Raw genomic sequence first — 14,702 nt, forward strand, 5'->3', positions numbered from 1 at the left:
GGGGGGGGGTGGAGTGTTACTAATTCAGTGATCTACCAAGTAAAGCTTACATCTACTCAAATTTCTGCAATACTTTCTTAGGAATTTAAAATACATTTTGGGTGAAACCACGCTCTCCAAGTGCAGGCTTTGCTTTCCATTCAAACAGAAGAGAACAGTGGTAATATGATGTGTATTTTTAAAGATCTTAGTGGAAGGAAAAAAGTGATGAGGAACGTACCAGACAGACAATATGAGGGAAGTGGTTCTAATACTAAGAAAATACATGGTAGACAATTGAACCAAACAAAAAGCCAATGGGGTGAAGACCACACAGAACACTGAGGAAGTGATGGAGAATATCAAATATATTTGACAAAAGCAGAATCACAGAATATTCTGAGTTGGAAGGGATCCACAAGGACCACTGCAACCAACTCCTGGCTCCATGCAAGAACAATTATGTAAACTGGGCCATTAAATGCACTGAGTCAATGGTTTGTAGGTGCCTACTGTAACCACATGCCTTGGTTACTATGATTCCCTTTCCCATCCTACTCATCATTCCAAAGACATCCTCAGGCAAAAGAAAAAAAAAAAGAAAAAAAAGAAAAAAAGAAATGGAACAGAAAATAGAGACAGGCAATAATATAATAAACAGTGAAATGTGGATTAAAGTTGGCAACCTTTTATGCCTTCTGGAATGATAGAATGGCCTGGGTTGAAAAGGACCTGAAAGATCATCTAGTTTCAACCCCCCTGCTGTGGGTAGAGTTGCCAACCACCAGACCAGGCTGCGCAGAGCCACATCCAGCCTGGCCATGAATGCCTCCAGGGATGGGGCATCCACAGTCTCGTTGGGCAACCTGTTCCAGTGCGTCACCACCCTCTCTGAGAGAAACCTCCTCCTAATATCTAACCTAAATCTCCCCTGTCTTAGTTTAAGATCATTCCCCCCTTGTCCTACCTACACTATCAACCCATTTACAGTCATTCCCCCTCCTGTTTATATGCTCCCTTCAAGTACTGGAAGGCCACAGAGTGGTCTCCCCAGAGCCTTCTCTTCTCCACGTTTGTACAAATTTTACACTGGTGGACATAACGGAAGAAAGTGGGAACTTCTCCTTCCCTCCAGGTTAGTAGTTTGACAAATGAACTTTACTGTCACATCTCCCATTTCAGAATCCCAGGAAATTCCCTCTCCAATAAGGGAATGCAGATCTTAAGAAATACAACAAATTACAAGAAACCCTGAAAGTTACTTCTTGATGCATTTAATTTCTTCTGCAATGTTCTAGGATCTAGAGTATTACAAAGTGTGAGGTATACATAATAATAGGACTAACACTATTTTCCAGTTGGATCAGGTAAAAATGGGTTACAAAATACCAGGAAAAGCAATAACAAAAAATACAAATGATCTTATCCAGTCACATTATCAGTTGCAAATCCAAAATTCTGAAACCCTTGATACTCAGTCCCAGGAAAAGTTCATGGTTGCTTTTTCAAAACAAGGACATTCTGGCTCTTGGAGACTAAAAGTGGAGGAACCTCCCATGCCAAACCTCTACTTGATCTTTGTCAATAGAAAGGTAAGTTGCATCCTTGATGCATGCACAGAAGTGACCTGGGTACACTGCTCCCTTAGGACTTGTCACTGGGAGGTTTCTTCTTAGCTTCCACATCTTTCTTAAAATCTTCGAGCTTCTTTGCAATGTTAGGAATCTTTAAAGACAAAAACAAGAAAGAAACAAAACTTAACAAAATGATTTATGTGATCACAAGAGTAGGTAAGATCATACCATAAATAACGCAAGAAATTCTAAAAAGTTTAAACCACTTTTTAAAAGATGCTTGTTTCTAGGATCTGTTAACTTTCACAGAGGTTAAGAGCATTATGTAAATGGCAGAAAAAAGAACCTCACCTGGGCTTCAGGAAATTTTTTTTACTAGGCAGATTGCTAAGAAAAAAAGACAGCCAGTATTGGGGAAAAAAGGAGAGCAGAAAAGAAGTTACTTCAGAGGAAATTCCTTAAGATCAGTCTAGTTTTCTCACTGACAGAGGATGAACTGCCAAGGAATAAATGATTCCAACACTGATGCATAGGCATCATAATGAATTTGGAAGGAAAGGTAGATTGCGCTATGCTGGTCAAAAAAAAAACAAACAACTCATAATACAAAACAACCCTCCTCCCCCAGGAAAAAAAAAAAAAAAAGAGACAGAGAAAAGATGTTCAAGAACAGCTAATATCTTCTAAAGAAATTTCTGAAGCAATATGTCTCTTGATCCATTTTGCGGGCACCAAAATTCCCCACTGGGGAAGTTTACTGAATTGAAAATTGGCAACCTTATGCAGCTTCATACTTGAATGAAAATTCAATTTATCACTTGCTAACTTCAAATTTTCAGCTTTGTTTTACAAATAAAAGCATTTTGACAAAGCAATCTGTCAGTATTGACCACTTGGGGGAAAGAAAAAAAAAGAACTTTTAATGTGGGGACAGACTCACAACTCAAACTAAAACTGAGTAGCAACACCACAGGATTTTGGACTCAGTGATCCTAATGGGTCCCTTCCAACTCAGGATATTCCTGTGATTTTATAAGCTAACTGAGTAAATGAAAGCAAATGAAGATTTTCATGGGTATTTATGATTTTCTTTAAAATTGTGAATATTTACTTCACCCATACCCTGATCATACAGCAGGATATTCAACTCAGACTGCCATCCTTTGCTTGGATGGTTTGAGAGTGATAGTACAGAAGATGTCAGGAATTTCTCTTTTCCCTTTTGAGAAAGCAAAATTAAAAGCCCAATCGATAACATGCCTGACATCTACAATAAACCAAGAGAAGTCCGCTGCTATCAGCAGAATTATCCATGCGCTTATAACTAAACACAGTTGTATATGGCTGCCAAATTAAGACAAGTTCACCTAATGCGCAATCTAAGAAAAATATTTTTGATACCAGCAATAAAATCACCATTTTAATACTTGAAGTCATGATATTGCCAGTAAGCCATTTCCTCCAAATAAAAAGCAGAAGTCGCCCTCGTGTGGCAACACATTATTAGTGGTTCCAGAAAAACACTGCATTATGTTTACAGCACATATCGATACACAGTATTTTCTTTTGACCACATTTCCATAACTTTTTAAAAAACACATACTGTAAAGAAACAAAGGAATATTATTATTGTTATTGGATTGACTGGGCAGGAAGCATCACAAAATTTTGCCTCTGACTCGTGGATGAAAAAATCAGAATTCTGCTATTAAGATGACGAGTACTGAAGATGAGAGACATAAATGTCATCATAGACTTAAAAAAAAATCTGGTGAGGCTTAAGCTTCAGTTTGGTATAGATTGCAAAATAAAGAAAACAACTGCTTGTTAAATTTTACTCCTTTAGCCTGAAAGAAGCCAAGTGGAACCGATCTAATGAAGAATTCTATCTATATATATGCCCAGCTACAGTAATTGTGCTCTAGAATTATTTCAGGGTCTAGTCATTACTTTTGCACAGATGAGACAGCAAGGAGATAGATGCTTTGGTTCCATTTAATTTGAGATCATCTGTAACTAAAGTTAGTACAATCTGTATTCCATTGAAATCCAGTACAAACATCAAAATAAAGACTGATTCAATTCTGATTGAGGGAAATCATTCTTACATTTTCAATTCAAATTAAGTTCAACTCTGAGAATACAAGGATACATACATCGTAATTCTGAGCCAGATACATCCCAACCACATTGCCAAGAGTAAAACCAAGCTGAAAAGGAAAGAAGAGAATAGTTAGTGCCCTTCTATCAAAAGCCTTCCGGTTAAAATGATTTTTTTTTAAAAAAAATGGTAACTGAAGGAATTTCAATTCCAGTCACACTTTTGCATCATTCTTCCCAGGAGAGATACAATTTGACTCAGCTGCCTCACCAGGAAAACTTTATAATAAATTCCAAAATATAGCACAACTGTGTTTTAAATATATGTCCCCAGGGCAGTAAGGATAAGGCTATGATCATCTTTGCCTACAAAATTCTTTGCACAGCTACAAAGGCAGTAACTCCTATCACAGTGGGAAAGTACAACAACACAACAGCAGGGGCCCACATATCTCAATGATTGTGGTCTACAGCTGAAAATCCAAGAGCAATACCTTGGTAGAATAACATTCTGTGCTACAGAGGGAAGGACAGGCCACAGAATGACTCAACACATTACTAATACACAGTAACAGAGCTGAAATTTTAGAACAGAGATGTTCTAAAGGTACTTCAAAAGGTGCTTCCCCATCAACTTTAACTGATACAGAACTGCACTGTCACTGAGGGGAGGTTCCTCACCCCTTTCTACTTTGCTCCAGCGCTTTACTGCTGCTACTTCTCTTCTGTAACACCAGCAACTGTACACCACCTAGATAAGTTTTCATCCAAATCTAGTCTGATCTAAGGCAGGAAAGCACAGTTGGTTGAAAGCAGGTACAGCTACTTTTGACAACAAACTAGTAGTTGCTTAGAGTTTGTCTGTGAAACTGCAACCTGGAAGGAGAGAAAGAGCAAATTGGAAGGACAGTTCCTGTTCCATCCCCTTCCTTGCCAGCTGAAGAAAATCCTCAAGTGTAACAACACTATGGGAGGAAAATAAACTCCTCTCTTCAAAGACAGCCTACATGATTTTCAGTCAGGAGCTTCAAAAGGTTCTGGACAGTTAGTTGTTATATTCTGCAATAAGGGCATACTATCCCATGAAAGCTCTTTTGATAAGTTTTGGGAGACTACCAGTGCTGCGCATCCATTCCAGTTCTATTTAAGCAGATTATTATTGCCTATGTTCACTGCTGCCAAACAAAGAATATTTTAAGAAAATTAAAACTACTGTCCACAACAACTTTACCATCACATCTGAGTAGACATCTTTTCCATACCCAAAAGAGGATACAGAACATCTCATTTTTGCAGTGACTCAGACCCCACAAATGTCAGTGCTGAAACCCAGCTACAGAAAACAAAACTCTGCTGAAAGCTGCCCCATGAGCCAGAACTGCAATAACTTCAGTATTTTCTTGCACAGATTTTTGATCTTATTATCTGTTTACAGTTACCTCTCAAGGAGCTGAGTGTTCACAATTTAAGAATCACCGCTCTTTTTGTATATACTGCAATGGTAGTAACTTGCTGTTTCAGTTTTAATGATCAGCTCAGTAAGTACTTTGGAAGACATTAATAAATGTTGCACCAAGTGTACCAGACTTAGGACTCCTCTTGATATAGTGTATCACTCTAACAAGTTTCCTCAACCTCTAGCATAGGTATCTTTGTTTGGGAATTCACTTGAAAACACAAACCAAGTCCTTGCTTACCAGCAGGTTTCTGGGCTTTTGCCCTAGAATATTTCCAAGGATGGGTCAGCTATCTCATATCCTGCCAGATGATAGGCCCTACTCAGTACAGATGGTGTTGACATTAGTAATCCACTTAAGTACATGCCTTTATTGAAAAGCCCAGCACTGCATTCGAAAGCAAGCTACCCAGTTATGTTTATATTAATACTTAACAGTTCAAGCAGAGGGAAAAGTCCCACTATTCAGACTTCTATAATTTGAACTGCATAAAAATACAGCTAATTAAAATGTGCACATTAATTAGCAACAATAAAGCTGATGAAAGTCAGGGTCTTCCAATACCCAGAATTTCAAGTTGCATTTTAAGCAGACGTTTATTTTATGCTTAACTCTGGGTAACAAAAATGTAAGGTTGTTAAGATTATCCTTTTATCTCCCTGTGACAGCCCAAACAAGGGACAGCAAAAGTCAAACACCCAATTTGCACCCAAAGAGGAAGAAAATTCAGAACTAATATATCACTTGACAAACTTTCAGGCGCTAATTGTGAAGCCATAATAAGAGGCTTTCATCTGGCAACTGGGAAAAAAAAATAAGAAAGAATAAACATTAGCAGCAAGCAGTAGAGTTCACAAACACAGAAAGTTTGGGGGTGACTCTATATTTATTGTTACTGAGTGTTTTCAACGGAGTGGAGGCAGACAATGAACGACAGCTACAGAAATGGCAGGCTTTCATAACAGCTTGTTGTTCCACTTTGTTTTGAAGCTGAGATACAAAATAACACTTTTTTTTTTTTTTCAGTTCATAAAATGATTCAAGACTCAGAACTTACAAAGGTCCATCTCTTCTATCAACAGTGAGTATGGAACTTATTAACCAACGAACTCACTCTTCCCTTTTTAAAGATTAAAGGTTGCCATTAAGTGTTTGAACATAATGAAAATCTAGAGGAGACCTTCCAATGACTTGCAGACAACTAGAGTGAAAAAATGGGAGACTGTTTCTGTGCTCTGTTACAGCAGAGAACAGCATCATTTATTATTATTTTGGTCTGGTAATGTCACATTTGTTAGTGAAAATGTCAGTGTTAAATTATGAATTAAGAGCAGGAAGGCACCAAAACTCAGACACTCAGAAGAATTATAGAATCATTAAGGTTGGAAAAGACCACTAAGATCATCTTGTCCAACACCAGCTCAGCCCAACCACACCCCTCAGCGCCACATCCACACGGTTCTGGAACACCTCCAGGGATGGTGACTCCACCACCTCCCTGGGCAGCCTGTGCCACTGCAGCACCACTCCTTCTGAGATGAAACTGTTCATAATACCCAACCTGAACCTCCTCTGGTGCAGCTTAAGGCAATTACCTCCCGTCGTATCGCTGCTCCCTGGGCTAAGGGGCCAACCCTCACCTCACATAAAACACACACAGGGACCGAAGATTAAAATGGGGGGGGGGAAGTGTAAAAACATCTATTAATTCTTCTGTTGGAGGGGTTTAATGCAAGGCAGTAATGATGCATTACCACTTGCCTTAACACATATGTAAGAAAACCTGCATCTTCCTGATGCTGAAAATCATGGCCCTCATATAACAGGAGCGAGGCACACGTATAGTGCAGAGAAATTAGAGCAAAAAGAGGATACGACAGCGAGCAAGGAAAATCTGCTGAACCTTAACGACAAACTAAGGGCATGACTTGGAGAGAAATAAGGCATAAACTCCCCGTTTTCCGAACGGCTGAGAAGAACCTCCCTGCAGAGCCACGAAGCAAAGCCAAGCCACCCACCACGACCGTAACAGGGGCGGAGGCACGGCCCAGCCCCGCGCTTTCCCCACGTGAGGCCCATCCGGAGCGGCCCCCGCCGCTGCCGCCACCGCCGCCCGCCCCACGGCGCAGCCCTCACCCCGCCGCCCCCTCTCTCCGCTCCGCCCCGCCGCGAAATGGCGGCGCCGCCACCGCCTCGCGGATCCTCACCACGAACTGCAGCATGGCGTCCACCTGCCTGACTGCTTGCTTTTCAGCCGGGGAAGTCAGGCGGGCGGTGGTGGCTCCTCTTCCGGGTCCCGGCCCGCCCTCGCCGCCCTGACGGTGGGGCACGCCGAGCTCGGGAGGAGCCACCGCAGGGAGGGTGCGCCCACCGCCACCCCGAGCTCCGGCCCTGCCCTGATTCTAGACCTCACCCGGCCTGCAGAGCGTAGCGCTGTGGAGGTCCCACATCTCCTCGCCGCTTTTTGATATTAAAAAAAATGGGGAAAGAGGGCTGCTGGATACCTCCTTGCAAACAGGGAGGGGTCTGGTGGCAGCCATCGAGCCTGGCATTTCTAAGGTGGCTGCTGAGAAGTTAAATAAGAATCTGAGTATTTACAGCATGAACAGTTCTGAGCTGAATCATAGAATCCTGAGTTGGAAGGGACCTCTGAGGGCCATCTAGTCCAACTCCCCTGCAATGAACAGGAACACCACAGCTAGAACAGTTGCCCAGTGCATGTTCTAGCCTCGCTTTGAAAGTCTCCAGGGATGGGACATCAACCACAACACTACATAACCTGTCGCAGTGCTTCATCACCATCATAGTAAAATATTTTTTTCCTTATATCTAACCTAAATCTGCCCTCCCTGAGCTTGAAGATCTTAAGGAAACGTCAGGGGAATCAGACACTCAGATGTAGGTGAAATCGTGAATCGTTTGAGCATCCTCTGATTTGGTGCCTTGGGAAATCTGGGCCCCCCGTGCCAGAGAACACTGAAGGGTTTTCAGCAGTGTGAGAATAGCAAAGCAAAGAAAGGCAGCCAGGAGGAGAGAGGGCTGGGGTGCCAAACAGCAGTCCCCAGGGCCTAAAGGGGGTTATAGATAGAGCCAGGCCATTCACAGCTGGGTGGATGAGAGAGCAGGGACAAGTCGAAACATGAGGTCTGAATGAGATTTAAGGACGGACTGTTGCCTCATGAGGGCAAGGAGTATCAGAGATTGTGCCAACTCCATTCTTGGAGGTTTTCGCATAGTGGGTGGCAACACTGTTCACAGCAGGGGGCTTGGAATTGGATGATCCTTAAGGTCCCATCCAACCCAAACCATTCTATGGTTCAAGACCTGGCTGGGTAAAACCCTGAGGAACCCAGTTGGAGCTCAGAACAAACCTTGCCTTGAGCAGGAAAGCTTGAGAAGGAGGCTGAGACCTTCCTTAGGCCTCCTCCCATGTGAATCATCCAATCACCTACGAACTTAGAAGAGCTTTCAAAAAGTCATTGTTCCTTTTTCTTTTTCTTTTTTCTTTTTTTCCTTTCTTCCCTGCTCACACAATTAGAAAATGAAGAATAGTTGTCCTTTGTAAAACACGCTAAATTTAATTTCTTTTAAAGGCTACAGTAAATTAGTTGAGATTTGGGCAGCAAATGTCAGACAGATTCGTCCTGCTGAAAGTCAGTAAGAATTTGGAGACAACAGCAATGTAACAGAAATCTGTTTTTTGACATAAAGTTTGAGATGAAGGAAGGGAATGGAAAAAAAGGAAAAAAAAACAAAAAAAACAACAAAAAACCAGAACAAAACAAACAAACAAACAAACAAAAACAACCAAACAACAACAACAAAAAAAAACCCACCATCAACAACAAAAACCGTGTGGCTATTGTGAAACCATTACTAACCTCTATTCTGAAACAAAGTTAATTCTGTAATTCTGTCCCCACACTAGTTTTAGGAAAGCTCAAATGTTCTCATTGAATTAGAAACTGAGTAGCAAGCTCTCTTTCCAGAGAAGGAACCTGGGTGAGGTAAAAAGAGCATCTTCCAACCTATTTAGAACAGGAAGCACGGAAAGATCCTAAGTGACATCTTTGTTGGGGCTGGTGGCACTGGCAAGGAGCTGGGCAAGGGACAACTTTCAGGCTGCTACTGAGCTGCATTTCCCTCCGTGGGTCAGAGCTGGTGTCAGGCAATAGCAAGCTGTGGTTCATGTCAGTGTAGGACAACAGCCAGGACTGGATTCCTTGCTTCCTCAAAACTTTCTTTACCTGCATAGTGAATTCTGCCTTCTGCTCCCAGAACCATTGGAAATTACCTTGGTCCTGGAATCATAGATTCATAAAATCATAGAATGGTTTGGATTGGAAGGGACTTTTAAAATCATCTAGATTCAACATCCCTGCTATAGGCAGGGACACCTCCCTCTAGACCAGGTTGCTCAAAGCCACATCCAGACTGGCCTTGAACGCCTCCTGGACAACCTGTTCCAGTGTCTCACCACCATCACAGCAAAGAATTTCTTGCTTATATCTAGACTAAATCTACCCTCTTCCAGTTTAAAACCATCTCCCCTCATCCTGTTGTTATTTGCCCTTATATAAAGTCCCTCCTCAGCTTTCCTGTAGGCTCCCTTCAGGTACTGGAAGGCCACCATAAGATCTCCTTGGAGCCTTCTCTACTCTAGGCTGAAAAGCCCCGGCTCTCAGCCTGTCCCTGTAGGTGAGATTCTTCAGCCCTCTGATCATCTTCATGGCCTTCTTCTGGACTTGATCCTATGACTCCATTTCCTCCTTGTTTTAGGGACTCCAGAACTGGATGCAGTACTCCAGGTGGGGTCTCACAAGAGCAGAGTAGAGGGACAGAATCCCCTCCCTTGACCTGCTGATCACACTTCTCTTGCAACCAAGGATATGTTTGACCTTCTGGTCTGCAAATGCACATTGTCACTCCCAAATCCTCTCCTTGGGGCTGCTCTCAAGCCATTCTCCACCGAACCTGCATCTGTACTTGAGATTGCCCTGACCCAGGTGCAGGACCTTGCACTTGGCCTTGTTGAACTTCATGAGGTTGGCATGGGCCCATCTCTCAAGCCTATTCTGGTCACTGTGGATAGTGTCCTTTCCCTCTAGCATGTCAACTGTACCACTCAGCTTGGTGTAGTGTGCAAACCTGCTGAGGGTGCACTCCATCCCACTGTCCATGTCGCCTACAAAGATGTTAAATAACACCAGTCCCAGCACCGATCCCTGAGAAATGTCACTCATTACTGGCCTCCACTTGGACATTTTGATGCTGACCGCAACTCTCTGAGTGTGACCATCCAGACAATTCCTTATCCAGTGAGAAGTTCATCCATCAAATCTATTTTTTCTCCAACTTGGCAACCGGAATGTTGTGTGGGACAGTGTCAAACGCTTTGCACAAGTCCAGGTAGATGACGTCAGTTGCTCTTCCTTCATCCACTGATGCTGTAACTGTCATAAAAGGCCACCAAGATTATCAGACATAACTTGGCCTTGGTGAAGCTATGTTGGTTACCACCAATTACCTCATCTTTATTTTCCGTGTGCCTTAGCAGGGCCATAGGGAAACAGTAATAAATCACCTGATAACAAATTTTTTCCCCAAATGCTAAGGCACTCAGCACACCCATAGCACTAAGGAAATGTTACAGATTCTAGTCTTTGCACATGACAGGTCAGAAGAAGAAAACAAGACTTCTAATAACAGTAATGCCTCCACAGTATCGCCACAGGGACATAGGTTTTTCCCATTTTTTGCTCATTAATACTGATGTTATTATGCTTAGACTATAATGAGTAGAACATCTGCTGGACAGTCTTCACTCAACAGTACTGTACACAGCTGCTTTCCTACATGGCATGAATTTCTTGTGTGACATTTAATGGGTGGCCAAAAAACTTTTTTTTTTTTTTTTTTCCTTTAAAATAAATCAATTCCATTTACACTAGCCAACACTGAATCATTTTTAGTTAGAGACTGTAGAGGGTGGGTATGCTGGGTGGCATATTTTATTGGAAGGAAGAACTTAGTCCATTTCTGATGTATGAATGCAACTACCACACTTTAATAGCTGGAAGGAAAAATAAAAGGAACAACCATCAGCCCTTACTTCGTTGAGCTCCTTCAAAATTTGTCTTAATTTCAGAGACTCACAGGCCGACAGCACTCACTCCAACCTGCATTTATTTAACCTTGGAGAGGAGAAGTGATCAGGAAGATGCACACAAAACTCCATCTCCAGCTCTGCTGATGCTATTCTGGACAATGTTCAGGGAGTGGACGGAGTCTGTTGTGTTTTGTGGCAACTATTTTGTTTTGGCTGCTTGGAGCTTGATCAGTTACATGGCCTGCTCTTAATTTGTTTTGTTTCATTATTCCCTGCTTGTCCTGTCAGGGACAATACAAATCATAATCCTTTTCAGACCAGGGGCTCAAGGCTGTCTGGCTCTTTCAAAGCAGCTGTTGTGGCACTTTTTCTCTTGTATCTTCCAGCTGTTGCCATAGAGACTGGGAGCAGGGATGTACTGAATAAGGAGAGAATGAGGAACAGTGACTCAAACAGAAATGCATTGAGCTTGTGGTGCCAAGCTGGCTACAATCAGCTGACTGCCCTGAGGAAACCTGGTCAGACTGACAGCTGTTTCACAGCACCTTTGCTTTACCTACTTCCACCTTGCTGTTATACACATGTATTTTAGGAAATGAAGTTCTTTAGGTGGGAGAGGAAGAAGTCCAAACTCAGAAATGTGATGATCTATAAGACAAGCATGTACAAGTCAAGGAGCAACAGTGAAATCCTGGGAACTATTGCATACATTCAGTCAAAACTGAATCTGAAATGCTAAATAGCAAGAACAGTGAGTTCTTCAGCCACCTGCAAATAAGTCATACCGATAGTCTGACAACTTTGAGCAGTATGTATGTGCAGGGAAGCTGTAACGACCACAGTAATGCACATAAATAAACCCGCAATGTCTTTAAGATTCCCCCTTTAACCAAGAATTATGAAGAATAAACTGCTTAAAATGAATAAGTTTGGAAAGCTCATCTTTCTAATTGAAATGCTGACAAACAAATTATCATTTCTAATACTTTTGCTGCTGCAGAAGACTTTTTCAATGCTATCTACTTTACTCAGATGCTCTATAAGTATGGTTGAGCACTTTAGCTGTGCAGAAAGCTTGTTTGACAGGAAGTACTGTCTGTTCTGCATTATTCTTGATTGCTAAAACATATTTGAAAAATGCATTCATGTTCATCTAATGTTTTTGACATGTATGTGCGTGTCTGTCTACAGTCCTCCCTATGGCACACATTCTCTTTCCTGAATGATAGTAATTAATTTACTCCTTTTTAAAATAAGTTTGCTGGTATAAGAGCATATCAGGACAAGATAATTTTGCATGTTAGGCCCAGTAGAAAAAGAAAGTTGTTATGTCATTGTACAATGAGAAATGCTAACAAAGAAAAGGAAAATGATTTATGTCCCAGACTCTACACATACTTTCTCCATAAATATTGGACCTATTAATTAGACAAGTGGTGGGCTTCTCACCCTTGTTTTTGCTGTATAGTCAGTAAACATGATATTATCTGACTTGAAAGCAAATTTGATGCGATGTCTCATGATAGTTGTGTTGCAAGTGTTCGGGAACTAATTTGGATAAAGAAGTAACACTGTTGTTTTAACCATAATGAGGATGTAATTGAGTCCAGGTTGGAAGAGAGGGGTAGTATTTTAGTAGTCTGACTGAAATTATCAGGAAAGTGGTAAGTCATGAGCCATAGAAGCTCTTTATCAGATCTGAATAGTCACAGTGAAAAGCAGTATACTTGTTTTACCTTCACTGGAGCAAATAAGCCCTCAGAGTACATAAATCTTTTAACGTTTCAGTGCTTAAATGTCAGTGGAGTCCCTTTAATGTCCTTTAAAACTTTCATTTCCACTAGAAAGCTGAAAAGGGGAGTAAATAGAAAGTTTTCTTGAACTAGAAATTCTGTGAAATAAACACCAGATGGAGCCAGAAAACTACATATTTAAACTTTTGTTTATGATATACTTTGTTCAAGCCTCAGATTTTGATTTTCTTTCTGAAAATATTCTCTTTTTTGCCTTAGTCAAATGCCAATTATATCAACCTATGATGTGGTCGTGCAGTTTCTGAGCTCCACTTTTACAGGATGTTTCTTTTTTGGCTTTCCATGGGAACATGTACCATCTTAGTACAAAGTAGACACAGAATGTATTAGACATACAATAAGTATAGAATAATATGAAGTAAGAAATCAGAATTGCAAGGCAATCAGCTTATCAAAAGCTGTACAGAACTTACCACCTTTAAATACATCAAGTATAACTACGTGCCTGAAAAAAAAAAATGAAAAAGCTTTTCAGTCTGTACTTCCTAAAACATTTTCAGTGGTAGTGTAGTATGCTGTTAACTTGAACCTGTTGAATATATAGTTTTCAAAATAACTTCCTCTCTCCACTCTATCCTCTCAGTTGCTGTAATCCAAAGATGCTCTGGAGTTCTCAGAGCAATGGCTTTGCTCATTTTTCACTGAAAAATATGAGATTTCACTGACTCACTATGCAAGTTTGAAGTTTAAGGCCAAGTTTTCAAATGCAGTCACTAGCTAAAAGAGAGAGCTGTTCTATGATCATTTATACTGACCCGTCTATAGTCCAATTTTTATACAGAGCACCATGAATTTAAAATAAATTTCCTAATTTCACAAAAAACAAACAAACAAACAAAAAACATTGAGTTGTCCTAATTCAAAAGACAGGTTGAGATTAAAAATTAAAATTAGAAAGAGTATTTTAGAAAAAAAGAGAACTATTTTTCTTCAGAATGTATTTGAAAGTACTGAAGTATTCTTTAAGTTGACTATGCAACTGAGTTTGTCAAACACTGTGTGGACAAATTTTCAGGGGCCAAGAGCACAACTTAGCTCTTGCTATCAATCTTGAGACACCCTGCAATGTTTGCTCCTCTCTGCTGCCCCAGCAGCAGTGGGCTGTCACCAGAGCCACAGCTAGAACAGAGAGACCCTGTGAGACATCATCTGACCCAGGGAAATCTAGAGTGAACTTCAGTGCTTTCTCTTGTCTTAGAACCTCTCTTCTCCAGAAATAATGATGCTTCAGAGCATCTGATCTGTAGGATCACTGAGAAACATAATTGCATGAAAAGATAATAAACGTCATGAATTCTATTCTGTGCCAGACCTACAGAGGTCATGAGTGCTGACTGCAGAGCTCACAATTTTAAGCTATAACTGCGCATGCAGCTGTGGGAGCTCATGGTTCAACTTCCCAAGTTTGGCTTGGAGACAATTGTCACAATCACATCAGGTATGAGACAGTGGGAAAATAGCCCTATCAATCATAGGATGACAGCAATACAAACATACTAATTTTCTGAAATAACATTACAGCTTTTTGAGAATTCAAGTCCTACCAAATGTGCATGAAAATGAGCAAAGAAAAGCTTATTTATAGCTAAGCTTACTTGCTACTGCTGGGTAGAATTTGTCTGAGTGCAGCAGGCTCTACCAGACTAGGATTTGGAGACAGATCTAGGAG

At 41.1% G+C, this 14,702-nt stretch overlaps 1 protein-coding gene across 1 annotated transcript; it reads right to left on the reverse strand.

Annotated features, from left to right (window-relative positions):
- Positions 1–1,237: 1,237 nt before the first annotated feature.
- On the reverse strand, positions 1,238–7,370 carry C7orf73 (chromosome 7 open reading frame 73). The gene is made up of 3 exons (NM_001302133.2): positions 7,318–7,370; positions 3,710–3,763; positions 1,238–1,704 (listed from the first exon to the last, which is right to left on the reverse strand). Exons 1-3 carry the CDS (start codon positions 7,330–7,332, stop codon positions 1,624–1,626), a joined length of 150 nt encoding a protein of 49 aa, NP_001289062.1. The 5' UTR covers positions 7,333–7,370; the 3' UTR covers positions 1,238–1,623.
- Positions 7,371–14,702: the final 7,332 nt, after the last annotated feature.

Source organism: Gallus gallus, chromosome 1 (genome assembly GCF_016699485.2).
Source record: "Gallus gallus isolate bGalGal1 chromosome 1, bGalGal1.mat.broiler.GRCg7b, whole genome shotgun sequence".
Taxonomy (NCBI): Eukaryota; Metazoa; Chordata; class Aves; order Galliformes; family Phasianidae; genus Gallus; species Gallus gallus.

What these genes read in the sequence shown, in the direction of transcription:
- C7orf73 (NM_001302133.2), bottom strand. An exon ending in ATCTGGCTCAGAATTACGAT is followed by an intron (nt 1,705 to 3,709) that starts GTATGTATCCTT and finishes TTGTCTTTAAAG; the next exon opens with ATTCCTAACATTGCAAAGAA.